This window comes from Podarcis muralis, chromosome 7 (assembly GCF_964188315.1).
Source record: "Podarcis muralis chromosome 7, rPodMur119.hap1.1, whole genome shotgun sequence".
Taxonomy (NCBI): Eukaryota; Metazoa; Chordata; class Lepidosauria; order Squamata; family Lacertidae; genus Podarcis; species Podarcis muralis.
In genome coordinates, this window is record NC_135661.1 from 59092772 (window position 1) to 59115894 (window position 23123).

Here is a 23123-nt window from a genome sequence, read left to right on the forward strand (position 1 = left end):
TTGTAACACATCCCTCAAGCCGGTAATCCCAGGGCAGAGGAGGTGCACCATATATAAAAGCAAACTAACAATTCAACAGTTCTAATAAAATCAACAGGACAGCATGAAATCTAAGCAGCATAATCTCTGCTCAGAAATCAGTAGCCTCTTGCCTCAAGAACTCAGCATCATTACAAGTCTGAATACCAGCTTACAGTTATGCCAGAGATGGTCACTCTCTTTGCTGCTCTTTTGATTTCTGCCATTAGGACTTGCAGAGAAGCCTGCACAGCCGAGCAGCCTCTTTTGCCGGTGTCTTGAAAGCGACAGAGGAGTTCCTGGAGGAGAACCGGACCAAGCTGGACCCCAAGGAACTGGCATCCCTGCAGGAAAGGCTCTGCCAGGCCAAGGAGCAGTACCAGTCCCTGCAAGAGAGGACGGAGGCGGCGCAGAAGGAGCTTGAGAGTGCTGTGAGCACTGTGGTGCAACAGCAAACAGAAAAGGTACAGCACCACACAACCTGGAACTGGTGTGGAAGATCCCTCCTTCGCATTAGGAGGGAGTTGGGTAAACTTATAAGAGGCTGTGTGTTATCCAGTGCTCTGTGAATTGTAGTGGGATGCTTCTGCGGCATGCAGAATCCTAGCCCATATTTACCCATTCTGTGCTTTGTAATCTATCAGCTTCCTATGCATTCTTCTCTCTTTCCAGATTAGAGCTGTCAAAGACTTTGAAGAAAATAAGAGTAAGATTGAATTTCTTCTGCACTGGGTGGCATCACTAGAGCAGCCCAAGGAGCTCACAGAAGCTGAACACCACCGAGTGGGTCTAGTGACTGGAAGAGTCCAAGATAACCCTGATGGTGGATTCAAGGAGGCCGACAGAGTTGAAGAAGATCTCACTTTGCACTATGAGAGCTTGAAGGTTGGTGGGGTCTGCTGGATGGAGGGTTGAGTTAAAGATCTAGGTGTAAAATCCAGCTAAGCTAAGAACACATTTGCTGAAAGTCAGGAGTGGGGAACCTTTTTCATCCCCATGAACCGCATTCCTTTGTGGGGAGCTCTGACTTCTGGCGGAAGTTGGTAAAATCAGGATATGATAGCCATGTTCAAATATATAAAAGGATGTCACATAGAGGAGGGAGAAAGGCTGTTTTCTGCTGCTCCAGAGAAGCGGACACGGAGCAATGGATCCAAACTACAAGAAAGAAGATTCCACCTAAACATTAGGAAGAACTTCCTGACAGTAAGAGCTGTTCGACAGTGGAATTTGCTGCCAAGGAGTGTGGTGGAGTCTCCTTCTTTGGAGGTCTTTAAGCAGAGGCTTGACAACCATATGTCAGGAGTGCTCTGATGGTGTTTCCTGCTTGGCAGGGGGTTGGACTCGATGGCCCTTGTGGTCTCTTCCAACTCTATGATTCTATGATTCTATGATTCTATGATTCTAGGATAGTCAGAAAGAACAGCTGAGGGAGGGAGGCCTGCCCCTGCTGTCCCCCAACATTTGCCACCTGTGGCAGTTGCCTCATGCTGCCTAACAGTAGGGCTAGCCCTATGGGCTCGATACTGCAGAACTGTATGAAGGCTTTGCATTTTTGAAGGTGGCTGCAGTTTCCCTCCCTAGCCTTGTAAAGGGCCCAGGTTCTAATTTCACGCGGTCAGTGTGGACTTGATGTACTACAGCCTGGTTGTTTGCTGCTGTTGTTCCAGGTCCGCCATCAGGAGCTTCTCTCTCAGCAGCAAGAAGTCATTCTAGCTACGCAGTCAGCCCAGGCCTTCCTGGACAAGCAAGGCCACAATCTTGCCCCGGAGGAGAAGCAGAGGCTGCAGGCGAGGTTGGAGGAGCTGAAGGGACAGTATGCCACCACCTTGTCTCAGTCTGAGGTGCGGCTCAAGCAATCACAGGCGCTCCGGGATGAGCTGCAGAAATTCCTCCGGGACCATGTGGAGTTTGAGGCTTGGCTGGAGCAGGCCGAGCAAGAGCTGGAAAGGATGCGTGCAGGAGATGGCAGCCTCGAGTCCCTTCAGCCCCTGCTCCAGCGGCAGAGCAGCTTTGCAGAAGATGTAATCTCACACAAGGGGGATTTGCGCTTTGTGACAATGTCCGGGCAGAAAGTGCTGGATGCAGAGAAGGTGGCGGCAGAAGCCGGGACTGCTGGAGGGCCTCCAAGGCCTGAGGTTTTAGCTACCGGGGTGCTGGTGAAGAACAAGTTGGACGATGCCACCAAACGATACAGCTCTCTCCATTCCAAGGTACAAGAACAGTGATAAAAAGAAGGTGTAGACCTTTGGATCTAGAACAAGCTGGCCATAGGACAGTGGTTCCCAAAGGTTTGGGGCCAACACACGCGCACACACACACACGTTCCATAAACTCATCTCCAATGCCCCCCCACCTTTTTAAAAACAAACAAAAAAAAATTGTTATTCAGAAGAGCAGTTTGCACAACCCACTAAGGAAGATAAGAACACAATAAAATTCAGATAAGAATTTTGCATGAAAAATAAAATAGCAGTAAAATTTTAAATACAAAGCATGGAAGGTGGGCACTTTGGGAACCACTGTGATATGTCTTCATTCCTGGAGCTTAATGTGGGCCTCCCATGTTGTTGATTTTTTTATGATTTGTACATAGCCTTGGTATAGCATAGTGACAGAGTATTGGACTACATTCTGGGAGCCCGGGGGTTCAAATCTCCATGTGGCTCACTGGGTGACCTTGGCCAGTCGCTGCCTCTTAGCTCAGCCTAACCCACAGTTAACACGATGATAAAATATAGGAGGGGGAGAACCATGTCTGACACTTGAGCTCTTTGGAGAGAAGGTGGGATAGAAATATAATTATAAGCTACTGATTGTGGGAAATTGGAAAGTGAGCTTTCTAATCCCTTATGATCTCTACAACTGACCATGGTTGCCATCTTGGCTATCCATCTGTGTGGGGTGGGGCAAAACCTGAACCTTGCTATTGCACCGTAGCCTTAGACTTACCGCAGAACCATTTGTGACCATTGTCTCCTTTTCTTGCAGTGTACTGCTCTTGGTTCCCATTTGAGTATGCTCCTGGATCGCTCTCAGCAGTTCCAGGACATAGCAGAATCTCTCCGGACGTGGCTACAAGAGAGCGAAGAAGCTATGGCAACTCTCCTGTCGGAGCCTGTTTCTTCAGATCCAGCCATTTTACAGAGGCAGCTTGCCAGTGCCAAAGTAAGTGAACAGGGCTCATGGCTCCCCTGGCTTAGTCTTGTTGTTAGGAATCTGGGTTAGCATATGGGGTTGTACATTACATATATGGCAGCCTTCACCAAAACTGCTACCCACCAGATGCTGTTGGATTCCAATTTCCATCAGCCCCAGGCAGCACGGGCAGCAGCCAAGGATAATGGGAGTTGTAGTCCAACAACATTCAGAGGGCACTCACATGGGGAAGCCTAGTATGCTGCCTTGCTTGATCTCAGTCATAGAATGTGTAGCCCCCAAAAGAGCACAGACGTGTGCAAAGTACATTTTCCTCTACACTGAATATTTCATTCATCCATTCATTTCATTTATTCATCTCATAATGAAAATATTTCCCGGGGTGACTTACAAAGTGATATCAACAAAATAAAAGCTTACAATTCAGGAATAAACCAATTTAAACCCACCCAGCAACAATTCAACAAAAAAATCAGTGCAACGTGACCAACGTATGTCAATAACCAATGACCAGTTCACTGCCCGTAAGGCACTGCCTACCCCCAAAAAGCTTGGCCCAGTTAGTTGCCATCAAAGTTGGCAAGATCAATGATGGTTAAAAACACAGAGTGTCCATGATGATTAAGTATATTATGAACATAGGAAGCTGTGTTCTATTGAGTCAGACAATTGGTTGGTCTCTGGCAGCAGCTCTCCCAAGTTTTCAGGTAGGGGTCTCTCCCAGCCCTACCTGAAGGTGCCCAAGATTGATCTGAGGACCTTCCATGTGCAAAACAGATGCCCTGCCATTGACATATGGCCCTCCCCAAACCACAGCCAGGATTTATTGAGATATTATATCAAAGAGCTGCAGGTTATTCTTCATGTCTGTCTCTGCTCTCACTGCCATGTCAATTGCAACAGCACCTGCAGGAAGACCTTGCAGAGCACCAAGTGCCTGTAAAGAGGCTTGAGAAGGCAGCTCGGTCCCTCTTGGAAATACACGAAGCGCCCTTACCTGATCACAGAGGCATTCAGGAAACCACAGGTAAGGATGGAAAGAGCTGCTCTCTGGCCCTTGTTGCTCTGTGGACTTCCCAGGGGGGTTCTGGAAATGGGAAGGTGCTGTTTGAGTTCACCACCTCCAGCACCAAAGTGCCTTGGGCTGGCCAGCTCTGAGAAATAACATTTCTCAACCTCCTTAGTTGGCCTTTTACACGGCTGAGTGATTTGTGGCAGCTGGACCCCACATGATCTATGGGGTACTGTACTGGAAGCCCTCCACCCATTTTGATTTTCCGCACCCAGTTTGTAATGGATTTGGTGCTCCCTCAGATTCCCTCGTGAGCCGTTTCCAGAACCTGTCCTGTCAGATGGCAGAACGCTCAGACCTCTTGCAGAAGTCCATTGCCCAGTCCCAGAGTGTGCAGGAGGGGCTGGAGAGCCTCCTTCAGTCCGTGGCTGAGGTAGAGAGGAACCTTCAGAGGGAAGACGTGGCTGCTTTCTCCTCCACCTCCATCCAGGAGACCCTCGCCACAAACATGGTAAGCCGGGGTTTGTCTTTGCTTTCTGCCCATGGTTTTCTTCCCAAATATTTCTGTGCAGGATAGACTAAAGTATTTTTATGCACACTTTGGAATGCACCAAAACTGCACTGCAAAAGCAAGAGACATGCGTAGTCCAACAGGGAGTTGCGTTCCAATCCACAATGAAGTTCAGGATTGGGTCAGTTGGCTGTGAAAAGCGAGCAGAACAGAATTCCTTCCCCCCAATCCTTATGTCTGCCTGCCTGCCCTTGTGTGTCCGTTAACAGAAGCTGAAGCAGGACATCGCCAGGCAAAAGAGCAGCCTCGAAGCCACCCGGGAGATGGTGACCCGCTTCATGGAGACCGCCGACAGTGCCACAGCTGCCGCTCTGCAGAGCAAGCTGGCCGAGGTGACAGAGCGCTTTGGCAGCCTTTGCCGGCAGCAGCAGGAGAAGGAGGACGCCTTGAAGCATCTCCTCCCCAAGGTGGAGCAGTACGAGCACCTCTCTGAGAAACTGCATCAGTTCATGGAGAGCAGGATGCGGCTGTTGGCCTCAGGAAACCAGCCTGATCGTGACATTGCTCACTTCTCCCAACAGATCCAGGTGAGATGATGGTGGAGAGAGACAGTGATGGGGGACCAGGCATAGCTCAGGAGTGGAACCACAGGATTGTATGCACAGGTGCCTAGGTTCAGTCCCTGGCACTTTGAGGTGCAAAGCTGGGAAAGGCCTTTGGGGACTTGATGGACCAAAGGTCTGGCTCAGAATAAAGCAGCTTTTACATGCATGGGAATGCAGCATGCTCAGAGTTTGAACACTGAAAACGAGGGCTCATTTGTAATCCTGATTGCTGGGGAAGAACGTGTGTGAGAGAGCAAGATGGAGGAGGGAAGGAGTTTGTGAATAAGTGGGTGTCTCTTATGTGGATGGGTGTGTAAGTGAGGGAGAGTGGGGTGGATCCACCCAGCTGCCTTTTGCATTGGCCCTGCCCGTTGCTAGCATGTGGCCCCTAAATGTTAATAAGGAAGGAATATGGCCCTCAAATTGTCCTTAACTTAAAAGTTCTATACTCCACCTTTCCTCGTTGGAAGCTCAAAGTGGCTAGCAGTACAATCAAACCATATATTGACAATTGACTTTCACTAATAGGAGCCTTTTAATGCTCACTTTACCTGGTATATGCAAAATTTAGAGAAGTGTGAATTTCAAAGGATGGCTGCATTTTGGCTTGTGTGTTGTTTTGGGAAGTGCAAATTTGGTATAATTGCCTTTCAGCATGATCTGAATAAAAATTCTTCGCACACACACACACACATGCATATCCCTTCTGCCTCCCCACAACACCCCCAGTCACACACGGCTTCCAGGAGCTGACATGAGCTGTGCAGTCTCCACTGGTGGCTTTCTGTAGTGAATTTGTCCCAGAGGACCAACTTGGACCTGTGTGTTGGGCACTGCTCTTTGTTCTAATGGCAACATTCCATCCACCCCTGCTTTGTTGCCAGGAACTGAATTCTGAGATGAAGCAGCACCACGAGGACTTGGACACATTGGAGCATCTGACCACGGAGCTGAGCTCTTGTGGTTTTGCAGCAGCAAGCTCCTCCTCACACCAGGAGAAGGTGCACAGTTTGCGGAAAGACTTCATGCAGTTGCAGAAAGCAGCAAGGGAACGGTAAGGGGTGCTCTTTGCTGCTCTGTGATACAAAGGTGGTGATGAGCAGACACTCTGCAGCTCAGGGGTAGAGCATCTGCTTTGCATGCAGAAGGACCGAGGGTTGTGCCACATGCACAAGAGACAGTGCAAGTGGCCCTGCATCTTGTCCTTTGCGGAGGTGGAGGGCATGTTTGGAAGGGGGCCAAGATCCAACTTCGTAATATGGCTCCTTTTACAACTTAATTCCTTTCCTGCCAGTGTGGTTTCCAAACAATGTGGCTGGTGCTTAGTCGTGAATTTTTGCTCAATAGAAATTCACACCAGTTGGAGAAGGAATGTCAAAACCAACATGTATCTAAAGCTTGGTTCTCCTTCGTTGTTGTTGTTTTGTTTTTAATGAGGGCTGCTTTGACTTTTTTTCAGAGGTCATGTTTTGGAGGGAGTTGTCTGCTTTTTTCTGGTGGGGGGAAAGTTGTCTTTTCTTTGGAATGGAGGATGTCTGAGCATCATCATTTTTTCTTCTATGGAATGAGTGTTTTCTCGTGCCTGTGATAGCTTCTTAGGTTTCCAAATGTGTCCCTGGGACCACAAAGATGGAGAACCCCTCTGTCTAAAGTCACAGCCTGACAAAGACATGTCAAGGCAATGCTTTTCCTGGGAACACCAAGTTTATTTTCTTTCTCTGCTGGTGGTAGTGAGTTAAAACCTACTTACCTCACACCAGAGACAGAGGCAGAGAGAAGGTTGAAGAACAAAGCTGTCATAAACTGACATTTTGATAACTTGAAGGTTTCGGGAAGGGTGTAGACCATCTCTGCCTCATTGTTTTCTCAGCATGACTGGGAGGTGGTGGTTGGCTTTGGCAGAATTTACTTAACAGGAGAACTTAGTCTACATGTCTGCTCACTTTTCTGTGGTGGGTGGATAACCTTGTGGTGGGTGGTGGGTGGATAACCTTGTGGTGGGTGGGATAACCTCTGTTAAGAACAGAGCATGCAGAGGCTGAGATTTCCTTTCAGTCCTTAATCCATTGGACTGAGCAACAATGTCCCAAATAGGTGGTCCAGTGTTGCAGAAGGAGCAGTAAGAATACTTGGCATATATGCAGGTGTTAAGTGTACTTTGGACATTGTTTTTCTCATAATTCCTTACACAGCAGCCCAACACATTTTGGGAGCAGGAGTTGAGGTTGAGCCTGCTGTGGTTGCAGACTTTTCGGTGACTTAGAATTCATCTGATGGAATTCATGCTAGGAAAAGGGCTAGCAGAGCTGGCCCACTTTTTTACCTGCCTCCTTTCTCTCCACTTCCCAGAGAGAAGGGCGCATCCTCCTGCCAAGAACAGTTGGACGAATTCCGAAAACTGGTTGAATCCACGAAACAGTGGCTGAAAGAAACAGAGGCGACTATCCCAGCCACAGAGGCTTCTTTGGGCACCCATGAGTTGGAGAAGCGGATGCAGCAAATTGAGGTGGGCAGAGAAAGAAGGAAAGAGTCCCAGAGCCTGCTAGGGAAGATGTGCTCTTGAGGGAGGGAGATCACAACAACATAAACAGAAGAGATTCACTGCATCTGGGTTGATGGTCTGAACAGGGGCTAGTTTCCTCTGAAACGGCAACAAATACTGTACAGGAAGCTCTTGGGGGGACCCTCTCTTGTAGGCTTTCTCTAGTCTTCCTATAGCCAGAGCTGTGGTGTACTCTGTGAACGAACAAATCACAATTCTGCACCTCCCCCAAAATTAATCTTGAGATCTGGGTTGTAGCATTGTGCAAATGATATTTGTCTTTTGTTCTATCAGGTAGCCTCTGAATGCAGAGCGGTTTATAAATTTTGCAATAAACTAATTAAATTAAATTAACCCAAAGGGCTGCCCAGGTGGGTGATGCATCCCAAGTGCTGGGCAGACACACCTGTTAAGCATCAGCAAGACTGATGCATTGTGTGCCTTCAGGCCGTGCCCTGGGCCATTGCAGGTTTGTATCAGTTTGCTTGTTTTGCAAAATATATTCTGCTTCTGAGGTTGACCTGAGGCAAAGAGTTATGCTGAGCACCATGCTCCAGTTCCTGAGTACTAGAAATTCTGCTTGCCCTTTCCCAACCTGATAGCTGGGACTGAGGGGAGTCAGTATCCAAAACATCTGGAGACCACCAGGTTGGCAAAAGCTGCTCTGCCCCTCCCCGCTTTTCTGTTGAGACTTAGCAGGATTATGGCCATCTATTCAGGCCTGTCTTCACATCATTATGGGTTCTGAAAGAAAACATGGAAGCTGAAGTTCTCCAGATGTTGGATTTTTGCATCCAATAGTACTTTGTGCAGTGGAACTGGTGGAGGATACCTTTCCCTGGGGCCCAGCCTGGTGTTTCAGGAATTGCCTCCTTCCATAGAAAACTACCTGAGAACTTTCTGCTGTGGCCCCTTCTTTATGTTTCCTGCTCCCCCTTCACCCATCAGTAGGTAGGGATAAGAGAGAGGTCTTTCTTGGGTTGCGGCATCCAGATTACAGCATGCCTGGTCCCTTGGTTGCCCAGCCTTAGGCAGGCATTGAAAACACACATGTTTTGCTGGGCAATTTACATTATTTAAATCTGTTCTGATAGTTTCCCATGTTCTAACGTTATTTCATTTGTTGTTTTGACAAATTTGTAAGCCGCTGTAAGTATTCACTTGATGTTAAAGGGATAGGTCAGATATAAATGTGCACCAGGGCCAGCCAAGTCTTGGCATGCCCTACTTGCCTTTGGCCACCTTCTGATGCCTGACTGTGATCTCTTTAACAGGTGATCTTGGAAGAATGGACAGGGAAAGGTGTTCTTGTGGATGAGATCAACCGCAGGGGGACGGCCTTGGAGAGCCTGATAGTTGAGATTACAGCTCCTGATGCCCAGTCCAAATCAGGTGGGTGAGAGAGACAGGGGCACGTGTCTTCAAAGCTGTTTGGAGACCACAGAGACAGCACAGTCCTTCCTCCACTTTGGGAGCCCTCCTGACTTCAGTTGCTGATTTGTCCAAACCATAGAAACTTGAGGTGTGTGGCAGGGGATGGATTGGGGAATAAGCCATAAGGCTTGTCCTGATTCAGCAATTCTGCACTCTGCATAACATCTTGGAAGCTCTCGCCCATTTCTGGCATTCTTGTTTTGTGTTCACATTGATGGTCAGAGGCGATGTGGTGAAGCACTTCAGTCCCCAGGCTACCTTTGTTAAAGGATCTCAAGAAGACCCATTTCTGCCTGAAACTTCAGCTGTAGTACTCTATTCAATCTCAATAGATTTTATTGCATTAGCCGTGTGGCCATAGCATGATATACATAGAAATAGCAACATAAAATGGGGGTGGGGAGGTAAAGGTAGATATCGTCCTGGGCGAATACTTAAAGGAAAAAAGAGAGAGAGATAACAAAAATGACAGGGGATTTAAAACATCGAGTGACCGATAGTACAAAAACAGAAAGACAAAAAAAACAAGAAAAAAAAACTGCTGAGGCTGGAGGAGGGTCGTTAAAGGGTACTTGGAACTACGTTCGATTGTGCGGCGTATCGACTGCAGCTGTGGTGTTAAAGAAGAAGTTAGTGCCGCTTTCCTCTTCATCACACTGAGCAGGAAGTTAGCTGTCATCTCGGTAATCCAACAATCAGAATCCTGCAAAAAAAGGGACACTATCCAGGGCTGGATTGGGAGATGAAACTTGTTCACGAGAGGAGTTAAAAACAGAGATCTTTCATCTGTCCAGTTGCGACAGAAGAGCATTACATGTTCCATAGTCTCCAGAGCCGTGTCATTACAGGTGCATGTTCTATTTGCGATGGGAACTCTGGAATAACGACCCGACAGAACTGCTGTAGGAAAACAGTTGAGACGGGTACAGGTAAAGGCCCTTCGCTTAGCCTCCGAAGAAATTGTGAAGCAGTATAGAGGGATCCCTTCAGGGGGTGGAATAGCTAGGGCTAGGCCTGAACACGGCCCTCTTGCATGGGCAGCTGTGTTAGAGAAGTCAAGTTGCTGTAGCTTCTTTTTAATTGGAGGTAGGGCCGCCGGACTGATACACTCTAAGTTAAGAACAGTTTTGCAATTCAGATTGAGAAGAGAGCGGAGTTTGAGGTTAATTGTAGTTTTCCAAGGAGAATTATGAATATCTCTTAGGATCAGATTGGAAAAACCACCTCTAATTCGAGCATCCGATGCTAATAGGTGGGAGCTATAGGAAATGGCTCGGCTCCATGCTCGTTTTACAATTGAGGGCTGGGCAAACTCAAGTCGTAGGGCTGCACCTGAGACACATCTTGGGACGCCGGAAAGAGATCTCAGAAACATATGAAGTGGGCGATCCAAGTTACCTGATATTGCTGTAGTCCATACTTCACAGCCATATAATAATTTAGGGACAACTTTGGCATTAAATATTTGAATTGCTGCTGGAAGGTGTTTGCCGCCCTTCTGGTGGTAAAATCGGACAATGGCGTTAGAGGTTGTGGTTGCAGCGAGAAAGGCAGATTGTAGATGGGTGGTCCAGGAGAGATTATAAGTGAATATTATAAGTGAATATTAAGCCTAGATATTTAAAGGCTTTTACCTTGTCTAGGTAGCCACCTGTGATCTTAAGCGGCTCCAGCTTGAGTTTGAGTATTCCAAGTAGAGCAGCCTTCACCAACCTGTTGCCTTCCTGATGTCTTGAACTACAACTCCCATCAGCCCCCACCATACTAGCTGGGGCAGATGGGAATTTTAGTCCAAAACATCTGGAGGACACCAAGTAGGTGGAGGTTGCTCTATTTATTTAATTTATACTCATTTTGGGATTTTTATACTGCTCTTCATTCATGATTCCAGGGATTTTTGCAGCACATAAAGCAGCAAAATACAGCAAGTTGCTATAAAAAGTAAAAAAAAAAAAAAAACAGTAAAAGAATAAGCAGAGCAGCAGAAAACCAGAATTTCAAGTAGTAAAACATTTTAAAAGCCTAGCAGACTAAAAAGAAAAAAAAGATGAAGACTTGCATGACCCCATAGTATAAATGACACAGGGCTGAGCAGTTGTCCCCCAGCGCCATCTTCTGGAAATCACCAGAAGTGGAGTGAAACCACTGGATGGCCATTCCCACAATTCCTAACCTATAGAGGTGACCTAGAACACACAGGAAGTCATGAGTGGTCCTGGATATTCAGTATGGTAGCACTTTTCCATCACTCTCTTGACATAAATCATTTATCAGGGTGACCAATCTGGTTTCTATGCCAAGACCCAGATTGAATTGGGGGCTTGTCCACCCTGGAGTTTACGGTGTTTTTGCAGCTGTTTGCGTCTCCATTTAATACGTGTAACCCTTGGACAAGATTAAATTCAATACTTCTTCCCTTGCAGGAAATTAGATTCCAAACCACTCCACTTGCGGTTGCTGAACATTTGTTTTGGTATTTTTGGGTGGTTAGATTAATTGTCACTTTTTGCTACTCTCTTTTCCATGCCCACAACTTCCTCAGTGTTTTCATCGCTTTTCCAGCTGTTTTTGCAACTTTCCCCAGTACACTCCAGAAGGGAACTTTTTTTCTTTTGATCATAGAATCTTAGAGCTGGAAGGGACCCAGGGGTCATCTAGTCCACCCTCTGCAATACAGGAATCTTCGCTAAAGCATCCATGACAGATCCAACCTCTGCTTAAAAACCTGCAAGGAAGGAGATTCCACCAGCTCTCGTGGCACTTTGTTCCACTGCCAAACAGCTCTTACTGTCAGAAAGTTTTTCCGAATGCTTAGTCAGATTTGCACAAAACCAGAAAACTGCACAAGCAAACCACATTAAAAATGGCTACAACAGATATCTTGTGTAGCAACCTAAAAAGTGTGTGCTGAGAATTATCAATGGCTTTCATTTCTTTTCCACCCTGCTGGTAAGGGCATGTCAGGAGCTTAACCCTATATATGCCCCTTCTTTCCCTCTCTCCCTATTTTCCTTTTGATCCCCTCGATTGCACAAAACCAGAAAACTGCAAGAGAGAATTTACAATTGCCTGACTGTGCTTTTGCACACTTCTTGGGCGGGGTATTTTTTTTTTAAGAACATGGTGTCCATGCAGCTATCAGCAACATGCCCTGTTGGTACTTAATTAGCATAATAGAATCAACAAATTAGAAGGCAGGGATGACCACAAAAGGGAATGCCTTTTGGGTATGAATGGGGATGACTGAAGTTGTTCCTCAAGTACAAATTCAAATGTGTGCAATTGTGGACCACTCTGCTCTGATTTGAATGAGGTGGGGGAGTGGATTAACAGCTAAATAATACTCAAATGTGGCAGTTGTGTGGCCACCATCTGCTCAAGCACCTTGCTCAGGAAGAGGATGTTCCCTCCTGTCTAACAGGTGTTATCCATCCTTGAGGCCTAAGGTGACTTTGGTTTTCAAGAGACCTTCTCTCCTAAAAGCCATCAATTGCCACCTGGATGCAGGCAGTTCATTTTCTTCTTCTCCTAGATGCAATTATCCATGAAGGGCAAGGGCTGAGCAAGCATGACGTAGGCCACACCTCTACACGCCCCTTGTCTGAATCTTCAGGTTGCAGCAGCTGACTGCTGCTCAGTGGTAGAGCACATGCTTTGTGTGAACCACTCTGAGATCTATGGGAGAAGGGCAGTATATAAATTAAAATAACTAAATAAATGCTTAGTGTGCGGAAGGTCCCATTTTTAATCTCTGGTGTCTCCAGGGAGGGTTGATGAAACGCTCCTGCCTGAAACCACGGAAAGCCCGCTGATGGACCAATGGTCCGACTTTCTATAAGGTAGCTTCCTCTGTTCCAATGAACCCACAAGACCCGAGCAGACAGAGTCCTGGACATGCCCTTTTGTCTGAATTGCTTGTGGCAACTAGGACTGTGAACTCAGTTCAGCCTTTGCTCTGAAAGCGAATTCCTTAGAATATGCTTCTCTTTTGGCCTCACGGTGTGTCTTTTGCACCTGGGTCTGTTAGTAGATCTTGGGGGTTTATTAGACCTCTGCCCTCTTGTTCTCTGAACCATATATAGCCCCCCCTGGTATTTGGTTCCAAGGACTCAATAAAATGTGGGGGAAGAAGTAATGAGAAAGCTGTGTGGTCTTGTGCTGTGCTAATTTTGTTTATGCTGAGGCTTTTTTCTCCCAGTCACATCCATCATTCTAAAATGAATTGTGGCTCAGTTTGTGCATGAATTGGGCAACATAATAGCCACCCAAATACTGCTTTTGTGTTGTTGGCTCCGCACTTTACAGTGTTAATATATGCAAAGGTCAGCCACATTGGTTTCCCAGGTGACAGGATTACTTCCTGCTGCAGCACCAAGCCACATGACTTCATGGAGATTGTTCTTTGGTGTCTTCCTTGTTGTTACCCAGGCAACGACAAGGAACTGAGCTTCAGGCAAACACCCAAAGCTAAGGTTGTGACATGTCACTACCGGCTACTGAAACAACAGTGAACCACATTTGGGGTTGGGATTTTATTTACACACAGCCTTTTTCATAGAGAGGTTCCGTGAAATGTCCCACATTTGGGCATGTGTGGCGATATTTTTGTACCAGTGCACAACTTTAATTAAAAATGAACAACAAACTGGGAAGTGCACTAGAGCAAATGTTTTCAGCCAGTTTTCATATTTTGCAATGGGCATAATGGAGGCTTGTGCTTTTTTGTCTTGTGGGGAGAAATATTCATCTCCATCTGTTTTTTGTTTGTTTGTTTTGTTTTAAATAAAAAAGTCTTATGCAAGGGTGATAAAAAGGTATTGTGCAAGAGTTCTACATTGTTATTATGGATTCTTTAGGCTGATATGTGTACTACAATCACAGTCTTGCAGAGCTTTTGAGAGAATATCTCCTCTGAACCCGGCATTTGGCCATCAGTGGAAATGAGGGCCTTTTGTTTGGTATTGGGGGCTGCCGGAAACAAGCTGGTAGAGTTGCACTTGGGTGAGGATCCAGCAGAAGTCAGGTTGTCGCAATAGACAATCTCCATGGAAACGTCCCCCCCAGATGAAACACCCACAGCAAAAAATGTGCTAACGAGCTTCCACACCAGCAATCACTGCAGAAGTATAATGAGTTATTTCTAACCATATTACAACAATGGTTCCAACACCTTTTGGGGCCACTGCCCCCTTGACTCCATAAACTCATCCTCGGTGCCCTGTACCCTCCTACCTTATTAAAAGCATTATTCAGAATAGCAGTTTACACAACCCACTAATAGCACAATAAAATTCAAAACAGGAACAATTAATTGCACATTTAATCAAAATCCAATTAAATCTATTTAGTTTAATTAATTCAACAAAATTGATGAACTTGATCCAGAAATGCCAGCTTTTCAATGTTTGGTAGTCATTTGCACCTCCGGCGTCCCCCTCACCCCCCACCCGTTTGCCACTTGGCAGCCCACTAAGCAATCCTGCTCCCAGGGCAGTATTGCCTACTTTGGGACCCAGTGTTTTCAAAAGTTTGGGCTACCACTTTGATGCTGCTGAAGCTGTCCTGTGGATGCTGTAAAAACAGCAACATCCCCTCTCAGATGTTGGTCTCTGTTTGCACATAGCCCCTTCGTGGCCTCCTAGAAAGGGCTGTATTATGGCCGCAAAGGGCACAGCTTACATGTGTTTTCAGGCACCCGTATTTCTAACATGTTTTGTCTCTGTCGTTTTGTCTTGTCTCCCTGTTGTTTCGCTCAGGTTCTGTGCTGCCCGCTGGGGGAAGTTCTGTAGGCAGCGTTAATGGATATCACACCTGCAAAGGTGAGAGAGCCCAGACTGTTGTGCGTGCTTGTGTGAGTTGTGTCCTGTGGCTGGTGTTGTCCTGTTGTTCTCTCAAACTAACAGGGAAGTTGGTAAGGCCGAGGCACATGTTGCTGGTTGCCCTGAAGAAGAGCCTGGCTGCTGGATCAGGCCATAGGGGACCCATCGAGTCCAGCCCTCTGTTCTCACAGTGGCCAACCAGATGCCCCAGTGGGAATCCCACAAGCAGGACTTGAGTATAGCAGCAGCTCTCTCCTACTGTCTTGTGATTCCCAGCAGCTGGTATTCCAATGCATCCTCTATCCCTTATGGATGGAGATTGTGTTTGGGTGCCCACTGTTGTCCCCTGTATTCAAGGCAAAATATCACTGGTAGAGCACCTGCCCAGGTTCAATCCCCAGCATCTCCAGGTGGGAAAGTCCTCTGTTGGAAACCCTGGAGAGCTGCTGCCAGTCAGTCCAAGCAACACTGAGTGAGCTGGACCAATGGTCTGACTTGGTATAAAGCAGCTGGAGAAAAGAAGGTGATGCTGTAACCCCAGAGCGTGTGTCACCTCTGTCCGAACTGTGGGGAGGGGAGAGGACATGCTGCAGAGTAAAAACTTTGCAAGGGTCCTTTCCCTCCCCCTACCAAGCCTCACCTGGTGTCCAAGGAGGATACCTTCTCACAACAGTCTGGCTGCTTCACCTCAAACCAAATTGTGCGGCCTGCCTGCTGCTCCTCCGGCCTAGACGGTGGGAGTCAGAGCAAATACTGAGAACTTGCAGAAGAAGAGCAAAAGGTTTTTCTGTCTGAGGTGAATATTTTGGGAGAGGGTTTAGAACAGCCTCCCCACAACCTGTTGCTGGACTACATGCAACTGGGGCTCATGGGAGTTGTTGGCTAAAACACATGGAGGGCTTATTTCAAGTGCCTTTTGGAACTCGTGTCTGGTCTGTTCTCAAATGCATGGCGAATAACTTGGCACTTCCTGTTTCTGTGACTTCATTGGCCCTGCCTTCCATCAGAATGTATGGAAAGCACACATTTGTATGTATAGCTGGTGTGCCTGTGAACCACACAGGTACAACCGCACAGGTACCCCTGGAATCACCTCAGCTGATCTGCTTAGGTGTCCTGTCTTTGTCCATATGAACACATCTCTAACTTTTTATCTTTATATTACCATCAGTATGGAAATGAAATAATTTCTCCAGCTCTGATTCAGTCCTCCCCCTCTCTCTTTTTGTTTTGTTTAGATTTGACAGAGATCCAGTGTGACGTGTCAGATGTCAACCAGCAGTATGAGGGGCTTGGTGCCACCTTACGGGGGCACCAGGAGCAGCTGTCCTCCATGTTGGCCAAGATGAGAGATGTCCAGGAGGAGGTGGGCTCCGTGCTGAAGTGGCTGGAGTCAAAGGAGCGGGCCTTGACCGCGCTGGAAGCTTCCTCCTCCCCTACCAAGTCAGAGACGATGAGGGCTCAGGCAGACCATAACAAGGTTCCTATTGTTTTTCATACATACCTTGATATCCTGCTTCCTCACCTTGTTTGCAGCAGTTTGTGATAATATAAGGGGAGAACGTCCATATATGAAATAGCTTTCGGGGGGGGGGGGGAATATGACAAAGAAACGCAATTTGGAAGTGGTCATTTTTATAGATCTGGCACAGGAGGTTCTCTTTTATAAGGCTGATCTGACTGTTGGTGCTGGTGCATGGCCAGCCACTGAGCTTAATGGCAAGAATCTAGTTGCACCATAACAACCACAGGTGGTTTAAGGCCCTTATGCGCAATCAAAGAAAGTAAGCAGAGCCCCAGACATAGCATTAAAAAGGGAGTACAGAAGGGAAAGTGTTTTTATTTTATTATTTATTTATTTAAGTTGGTAGGCCGCCCTCCATCCACAGATCTCAGGGCAGTTCACAACATAAAAATGCAAGACAAAAAAAAATACAAAATGCATAATAAAAGCAAGAGCAAACTATGTATCCACCACCCACAACACATTAAAAGGGGCATTGGGTGTAATCAGCCAAAGGCCTGGATGAGGAGGATTGTTTTCTCCTGGCGTCTAAAGGAGTATAATGAAGGTGCCAGGTGAGCCTCCCTGGGGAGAGCATTCCACAAGCAGAGAGCCACTGCAAAAAAGGCCTGTTCTTGTGCTCCCACCCTCAGTTCCCCTCATGGAGGAGGCACATGAAGAAGGGCCCCAGATGATGATCTCAGGGCCCAGTTAGCTTCATACGAAGAGAGGCAGTCCTGAAGGTATTGCGGTCCTGAGTCGTTTAGGCTTTATAGGTCAAAACCAGCACTTTTAATTGGGCCCCAAAACTAACTGGCAGCTAGTACAGTCAGGCCAGTATCTCTGTAATATACTCAAACCATCCTGCCCCGGTGAGCAGTCTGGCTGCTGAATTCTGCACCAGCCGAAGTTGCCGAACCGTCTTCAGAGGCAGCCGTATGTATAACGTGTTGCAGTAATCTGAGGACAAGAAGGTAAATTCCTGACACCAGACATGGAGGAAGTAACTGAGCAAAGTTCATCTGATCTGTCAAAGAGGAAGGCCCAGCCAAAATGGCACAGTGTGGCCCTAAGCAGACAAAAGGTTCAATGCTAACAAACACTTCTGAAGAGCCATCTGAAACTGATGAATGTATTTTAAAGATAACATGTCCCTTGGATAACATGGCTGACTGGATGGTGGTCTTGCAGCCCTGAAAGTCCAAATTTGGAAATCTGCTACTGTAACTGACTCAGTGGCGTAGCGTGGGGGGTGCAGGGGGGGGCGGCCGCACCGGGCGCAACATCTGGGGGTTAGGGTTAGGGGGCGCAAATCCACGGGTTAGGGGGCGCAAATTACTTGCCTTGCCCCGGGTGCTGACAACCCACGCTACGCCACTGAACTGACTTAACAAAACTGGAGAATGAAGCACTGTCTCTCAGGATTGGCAATCAGTCAGAGTTGATCTGACTGGTGATACTTTACAAAGCTGCGTTTATAAACCCATTTTTATGTGTTGTGAAAAATTATTGTGCATTTTTCAAACTGACTTGCCCTGAGAGTTTATTATTATGTGGCTTTGCATTATGGCCTGTAATATATTTCTGGTTATCAGTGAAAGTGTTGTTGGGTGTGTTGTCCTTTTCAGAAAAGCGTGCTTATTTTATAGTATTTTCTAGATTCTGCCCTTCATGAACAGGCCCAGCTTGAAATGCATGTGGCACTTAAATCCCTTGGAAATGGCAGCCGTTTTTCTTCCCACGCACCCATCCACCCCACACCTTGAGATTTCTGCTGCTTCATCAGATCCACAAACAAACCATATTCTGTTTCTAAGAATAATAATAATATTGCAATTGTCTCTTGTGGCTCTCTCCCCTCCCTGCCCATGACCCTGTAGGCATTTCTGGCTGAGCTGGAGCAGAACGCTGTGAAAGTCCAGAAAGCAAAAGAGTCTCTTTCTGGACTCCTGGAGAAATATCACGAATCACCAGAAGCAGGAAATTGGAAGCGGATGCTGGAGGACTTAAGTATGTGACCCAGAGACCTCTGAGAAACTCATCTGGGGCTGAGCAAGACTGGGCCAGTTCTAGAAAGGCAAAGCAGAGCTCAGCTGAAATGTAGACTGTGCAGTGGGTGGTGCCGTGGCAATCGGGAAAGGACTGTAGGCTAAGGGGAAAGTGTGGAAAGCAAGACAAGGAAGCCAAAGGTCCAGGGAGTTCTCTTAACTCTAGTGCTGTGGAAGTGAATGAGAGCTGGCTGCCTCAGATGGCAGATGCTGAAGGGCAGGGAATGGCAGCGAGATGGCAGACAGCAGCCTCCTCTGTGCTCCCTAAAGAAGTCTGCTACGCTCAGGACGATGCTGTCCTATCACCAGTATCAAAATAAGATTCAGCTACCATACAGTCAGCATCTGTGTATGAAATGAGGGGTGCCATCTTGTCCTTGCCTGTAGAAGCAAAATGGCAGGTGCTGGCTGGGGAGGGGGAGTCATTTAGAAATTATGTTACTGACATTCTTGGGGTATCATCAGATAAACCTTTTCGGTGGCAAGCAGGCCAGCACATCCTGCTTCTGAACAAATCAGGCTATCACAGAGTTAAGTGGAGAAAGCATGTGCAGCAGGCAGAGAAGAGCGTTCATCAATCGGGGGGTGGAGAGGCTGAGAGAGGAGGTGTGTCTTAGGCAGTTATCCTTGGTGTGAGAAAAGGGGCCATCCTAAGTGCATGTGTGTGGGTGTGCATTCATTTCCCACAGGGTTGGCCCAGTGGCTTATTCCACTGGAATGTGCAGCTCTTTCCATTTGGGAGCTCTAGCCCCTCCCAGGCTGAGTGCTTGGTCTCTCTCCACCCCACTCCCTGTTCTGCATGCAACAGAGGATCCACACTGGCCGGAGAGATGGAGTTGCACAAGGCCCTCCTGAGTAGTGTGTAGCAGTTGCAGACCCTGAAGCCTGCAGTTGTGGGCATGCCTTATAGTCAAGGGTTCCCTTACCCTCATATTTGGTTGTGTTTCCTTTTCCAGACTTTCCCTTGCACATCCCACTCCAAATCTGGGTAGAACAGGCTCATGTCCTGGCCAGTTTATAATGACATTTTATTTCTGAAGCAGCCAGAAATCGTTAGTTAGCACAAAGCATGATCTGGTTTTGAATGAGTGTCAGAGCTGATTGTGCCTGTCAGCTTGCCCAAGCTACTGCAGTCTTACTGTTGTTATTTTGCGGGAATGCTGTGTGATTTCCCACCCCCACCCCCACGAAAGATGAAGCCTGACATTTTAAATGTTTGCTTAAACTGTAATTCATATTTGCAAAAGAATATTGAAACTGCTTTATTTGCCAAAATTTTCCCCTGAAAACTTTTTTTTTTAAGAGCAGTTTTAAGAGCAGTTCCACCTCTGTTTGTTGAGAGGAGACACTCCCTGTTTGCATAGGAACTGGACCAATGAAAAGCATTGTATGGAATCTTTCCAAAAGTTCATGGAGGAGGCTCTGCCATTCAGCTAAGATCAGGTGCACCACCTCGTTTTGCGGATAGGAGGAGCCCTTAGTGTGGGGGTAGGACAGAGTGTGCGCCTGTGTTAAATTTTGGGTTCAGTCTGCAGTATCTTCAGTTAAATCAGGAGGGACAGACTTAACCTTCCAGGGGGCCACATTCTAGCCATACAGGGCAAGGCCACCCCACACTCACCCCACACCCATATTCAAACACACATGCCTGCTTGCTGTGTCGACCATGTCCCAACCACCTAGGTCCATGTCACCTGGGGAGGGGAGACCTGGGCTCATTTGGCCCATGGGCCTGAGTTTTCCCACTCCTGCTGTAAATACCTGATCAGGTAAGTCCTGAAAATTCCCTTAGAGGTCCGCCTTCACCCGTAGCCAATGAGTCCTATGGAAGCCTTTGTGGCGGGAATGTACCCAGTCATGGTGTTTCTGGCATTCAGATTCCAGGTGGGCACATGCCAACCAGGTGACAGCAGAGCGCCAGCAGAAGTTGGAGAAATCAGCCAGTAAGCTGGCCAGCTTCCAGGTGGCTGAGGGCCAGCTGCGTCCCTGGCTGATGGAGAAGGAGCTCATGATGAGCGTGCTGGGCCCACTCTCCATCGATCCCAACATGCTGAATGCACAGAAGCAGCAAGTTCAGGTGAGAAGCCAGCAAAGGCATTTTATGCAACCAGGTTGAAAAGAGTATGGTGGTCAATGCAGGTGGAAGTGACTACAGGAGTGCACCATGCTGGTCATCGGCCAGTGAGAGGGAACTGTTGACCTTTTGCACTGCACTGTCACCACTGCAGATGGCCTGAGCAATTGCAGCTTCTAGCCCAGCAATGATCAGTTGGTACAAGGGGTATATTTCCACCTGTCCCCTGGCTCATCAGTTTGAGCAGCACAGGGTGCCTGTCCTTGCCTACCTGCTTTCCAGCTCCAGATCACTAGCCTGGACAGAAGGGGCGCTTGTGTAGAAATGCTCAGTTTCATTGAACAGCAGGCCCATCTCTTGCATTTGCCTTCCTCTCCCTTGGATTATGAATCATGCTGCTAAGAAGAGGCCTGTAGGCAGTCAAACGCTCGAGAGGGTAGGATTGTCGGGAGATCTCCAAGCTTATACAGTTTGACTCTCAGTCTGCAACTTGTTTATATGAACTGTAGCAGCAGCAGGACAAATAAGGCAGGGGAGTGGAATGTCTTTTGAATGTCATCATCATCCCTGACATTTTTTTAAAGCTGAAATCCTGTTTCAAGCTGACTTCCCACAGCTTCTTTCCAGAAACTCTACAGATGGTTTATAGCAACTCAATATGCTTTTAGTTGTGTGTCAGCCAACCTAAACTCTTGCAGCAGACTAACTTGTTTAATTGATTCATCAGCTGACATCACATACATTTGCAGCTCATTGGATGTATCTTCCTCAATGAAGAGGACAGTTCATCTTTGGCTGCCTCATTGCTCAGACCTCAGCTTTCCAAGGAGCCTTGGACTTCCTTGGAAGCTTATCAGGGGTTTCTCATTCAGAATCAAATCAGGCATGGCAGGCAAGCTTTCGTTTACCACTTACCTTCCAGTGTGCACTCTCAGGGAAATGTTAGGTGTGCTCCAGGATCCACTCAGGTCATGTGAGGCCATCTGGAACACTTGCAAGAACCAAGAGTGTGTCCTGGAACAGGGGTCAGCAACTGGTTGATCTCTCAGTTGTTCAACATTAGCAACAACAAAATGACTTTTCTCACCTAATTTAGGCTGTTGAAATGGAGATGGCTAACAGGGAGTGGATTTTTTGTGCAAAAGGACTGGGCTCGGAAAAAAATGAGCTCAGAGGCACCCTGGTATTTAATTCTAACTATGGGCTCCTCCAGACATTCCATTTATTCAGCACTCATATTAATTTGTTTACATCGTGGTTCAACTATGTCTGGTCTTCATTGTGTACTCCTTCTGATTTATTTGTATATATGCCATTTAGCATATCTTCTGCATTCACCCTGACTTGCTTCCAGGGGATTTACACATCTTCCTCTTAGTCAATCATTCATCCCACAGTTTCCCCCATCATTTTCTGCGCTGCAAAGTGGGACTTGTTTTATAAATTGGAGTTTGTGTAAAAAATGGATTTGTTGCACTTGGGTGACTGAACCCTTTAATCCACTTTAAATGCCCCAAATAGGGATGGTCTGGAGGCACCCTGCATGTCTTTTGCACCCGACTGGATGACATCGACTTGCAGCAAAATTATACGCTGGGGGGAGGTGTTTGTTCGCCCCAGAACATTGGTATCACTTTAACTTATTGCGTTCCATCATACCTCTCCTCCCTTTCGACTGTTGCCCATAGACTGGCCTTCACCAAAGCGAGGTTCAACGTTTTCCCCTCCAATGTCCTGAGACATAGATTCTCAAAGGGCCAAGTCCCCGCCACGTGCAAATGTGATAAGGTGACGCCGGAGTCGCTCCAGCACATTATGTTCACTTGCCCCCTGTTCAATGTGCCACGGGCAAATTTGTTGGGATCAATCATACAGAAACTAGAGGGTACCCCACCAAAATTCCACCTTGCCCAAATCTTGCAGGATAAGGATTCCCACACGACCCTGAAAGTGGCTAGGTTCCTGGTCGCTGTCCTCTCCCAAAAGCGACGCCAAGGAGCGCTACAAGCTAATTAAGGCGTAGCATGCCTTTCCATCTTATAGTATTTATTGTTATAGTGGTGTTTTAGCGACTGTTTTTTCTTTTCCCCACGGCACAAGCTGTCACTTATGTGTTGTTTTTACCTGTATGGGCCTATGGCCGTAATAAATATTATCTATCTATCTATCTATTCACCCGGCTCTCATTGGTAGATCTTGGGGTTCTGGTGAAAAAACAGATTAGATCCAACAAGCCTGAAGTCCACCTCCGCCCTAGAATCCTTTGCAGTGTATTGAGGGGTAGAACGTGTTCTCAGATTAATTAATGTGAAAATGGGAAGTTTGGAAACCACTGATATTCTCAGGAAAGGCATTGCTTACATCACATCACATATGTGCTGCTTGATTGTAAAAAAC

The 23123-nt window shown here is 47.0% G+C and overlaps 1 protein-coding gene across 29 annotated transcripts in view; it reads left to right on the forward strand.

The window, feature by feature from the left end:
• Positions 1 to 23123, forward strand: part of MACF1 (microtubule actin crosslinking factor 1) — a 297050-nt gene that overhangs the window by 189791 nt on the left and 84136 nt on the right. For 25 of the 29 annotated variants that reach the window (XM_077931870.1, XM_077931885.1, XM_077931874.1 and 22 more), the window contains 14 exons: positions 249 to 482; positions 691 to 903; positions 1689 to 2231; positions 3010 to 3186; positions 4081 to 4204; positions 4492 to 4700; positions 4970 to 5287; positions 6190 to 6359; positions 7655 to 7811; positions 9122 to 9239; positions 15038 to 15100; positions 16339 to 16580; positions 18485 to 18614; positions 20530 to 20729. In XM_077931870.1, the coding sequence (XP_077787996.1) occupies positions 249 to 482; positions 691 to 903; positions 1689 to 2231; positions 3010 to 3186; positions 4081 to 4204; positions 4492 to 4700; positions 4970 to 5287; positions 6190 to 6359; positions 7655 to 7811; positions 9122 to 9239; positions 15038 to 15100; positions 16339 to 16580; positions 18485 to 18614; positions 20530 to 20729 (2898 nt within the window). The remainder of the gene's footprint in view (positions 1 to 248; positions 483 to 690; positions 904 to 1688; positions 2232 to 3009; positions 3187 to 4080; positions 4205 to 4491; positions 4701 to 4969; positions 5288 to 6189; positions 6360 to 7654; positions 7812 to 9121; positions 9240 to 15037; positions 15101 to 16338; positions 16581 to 18484; positions 18615 to 20529; positions 20730 to 23123) is intronic. The other 4 variants (XM_077931884.1, XM_077931869.1, XM_077931862.1 and 1 more) reach the window with 1 other exon arrangement.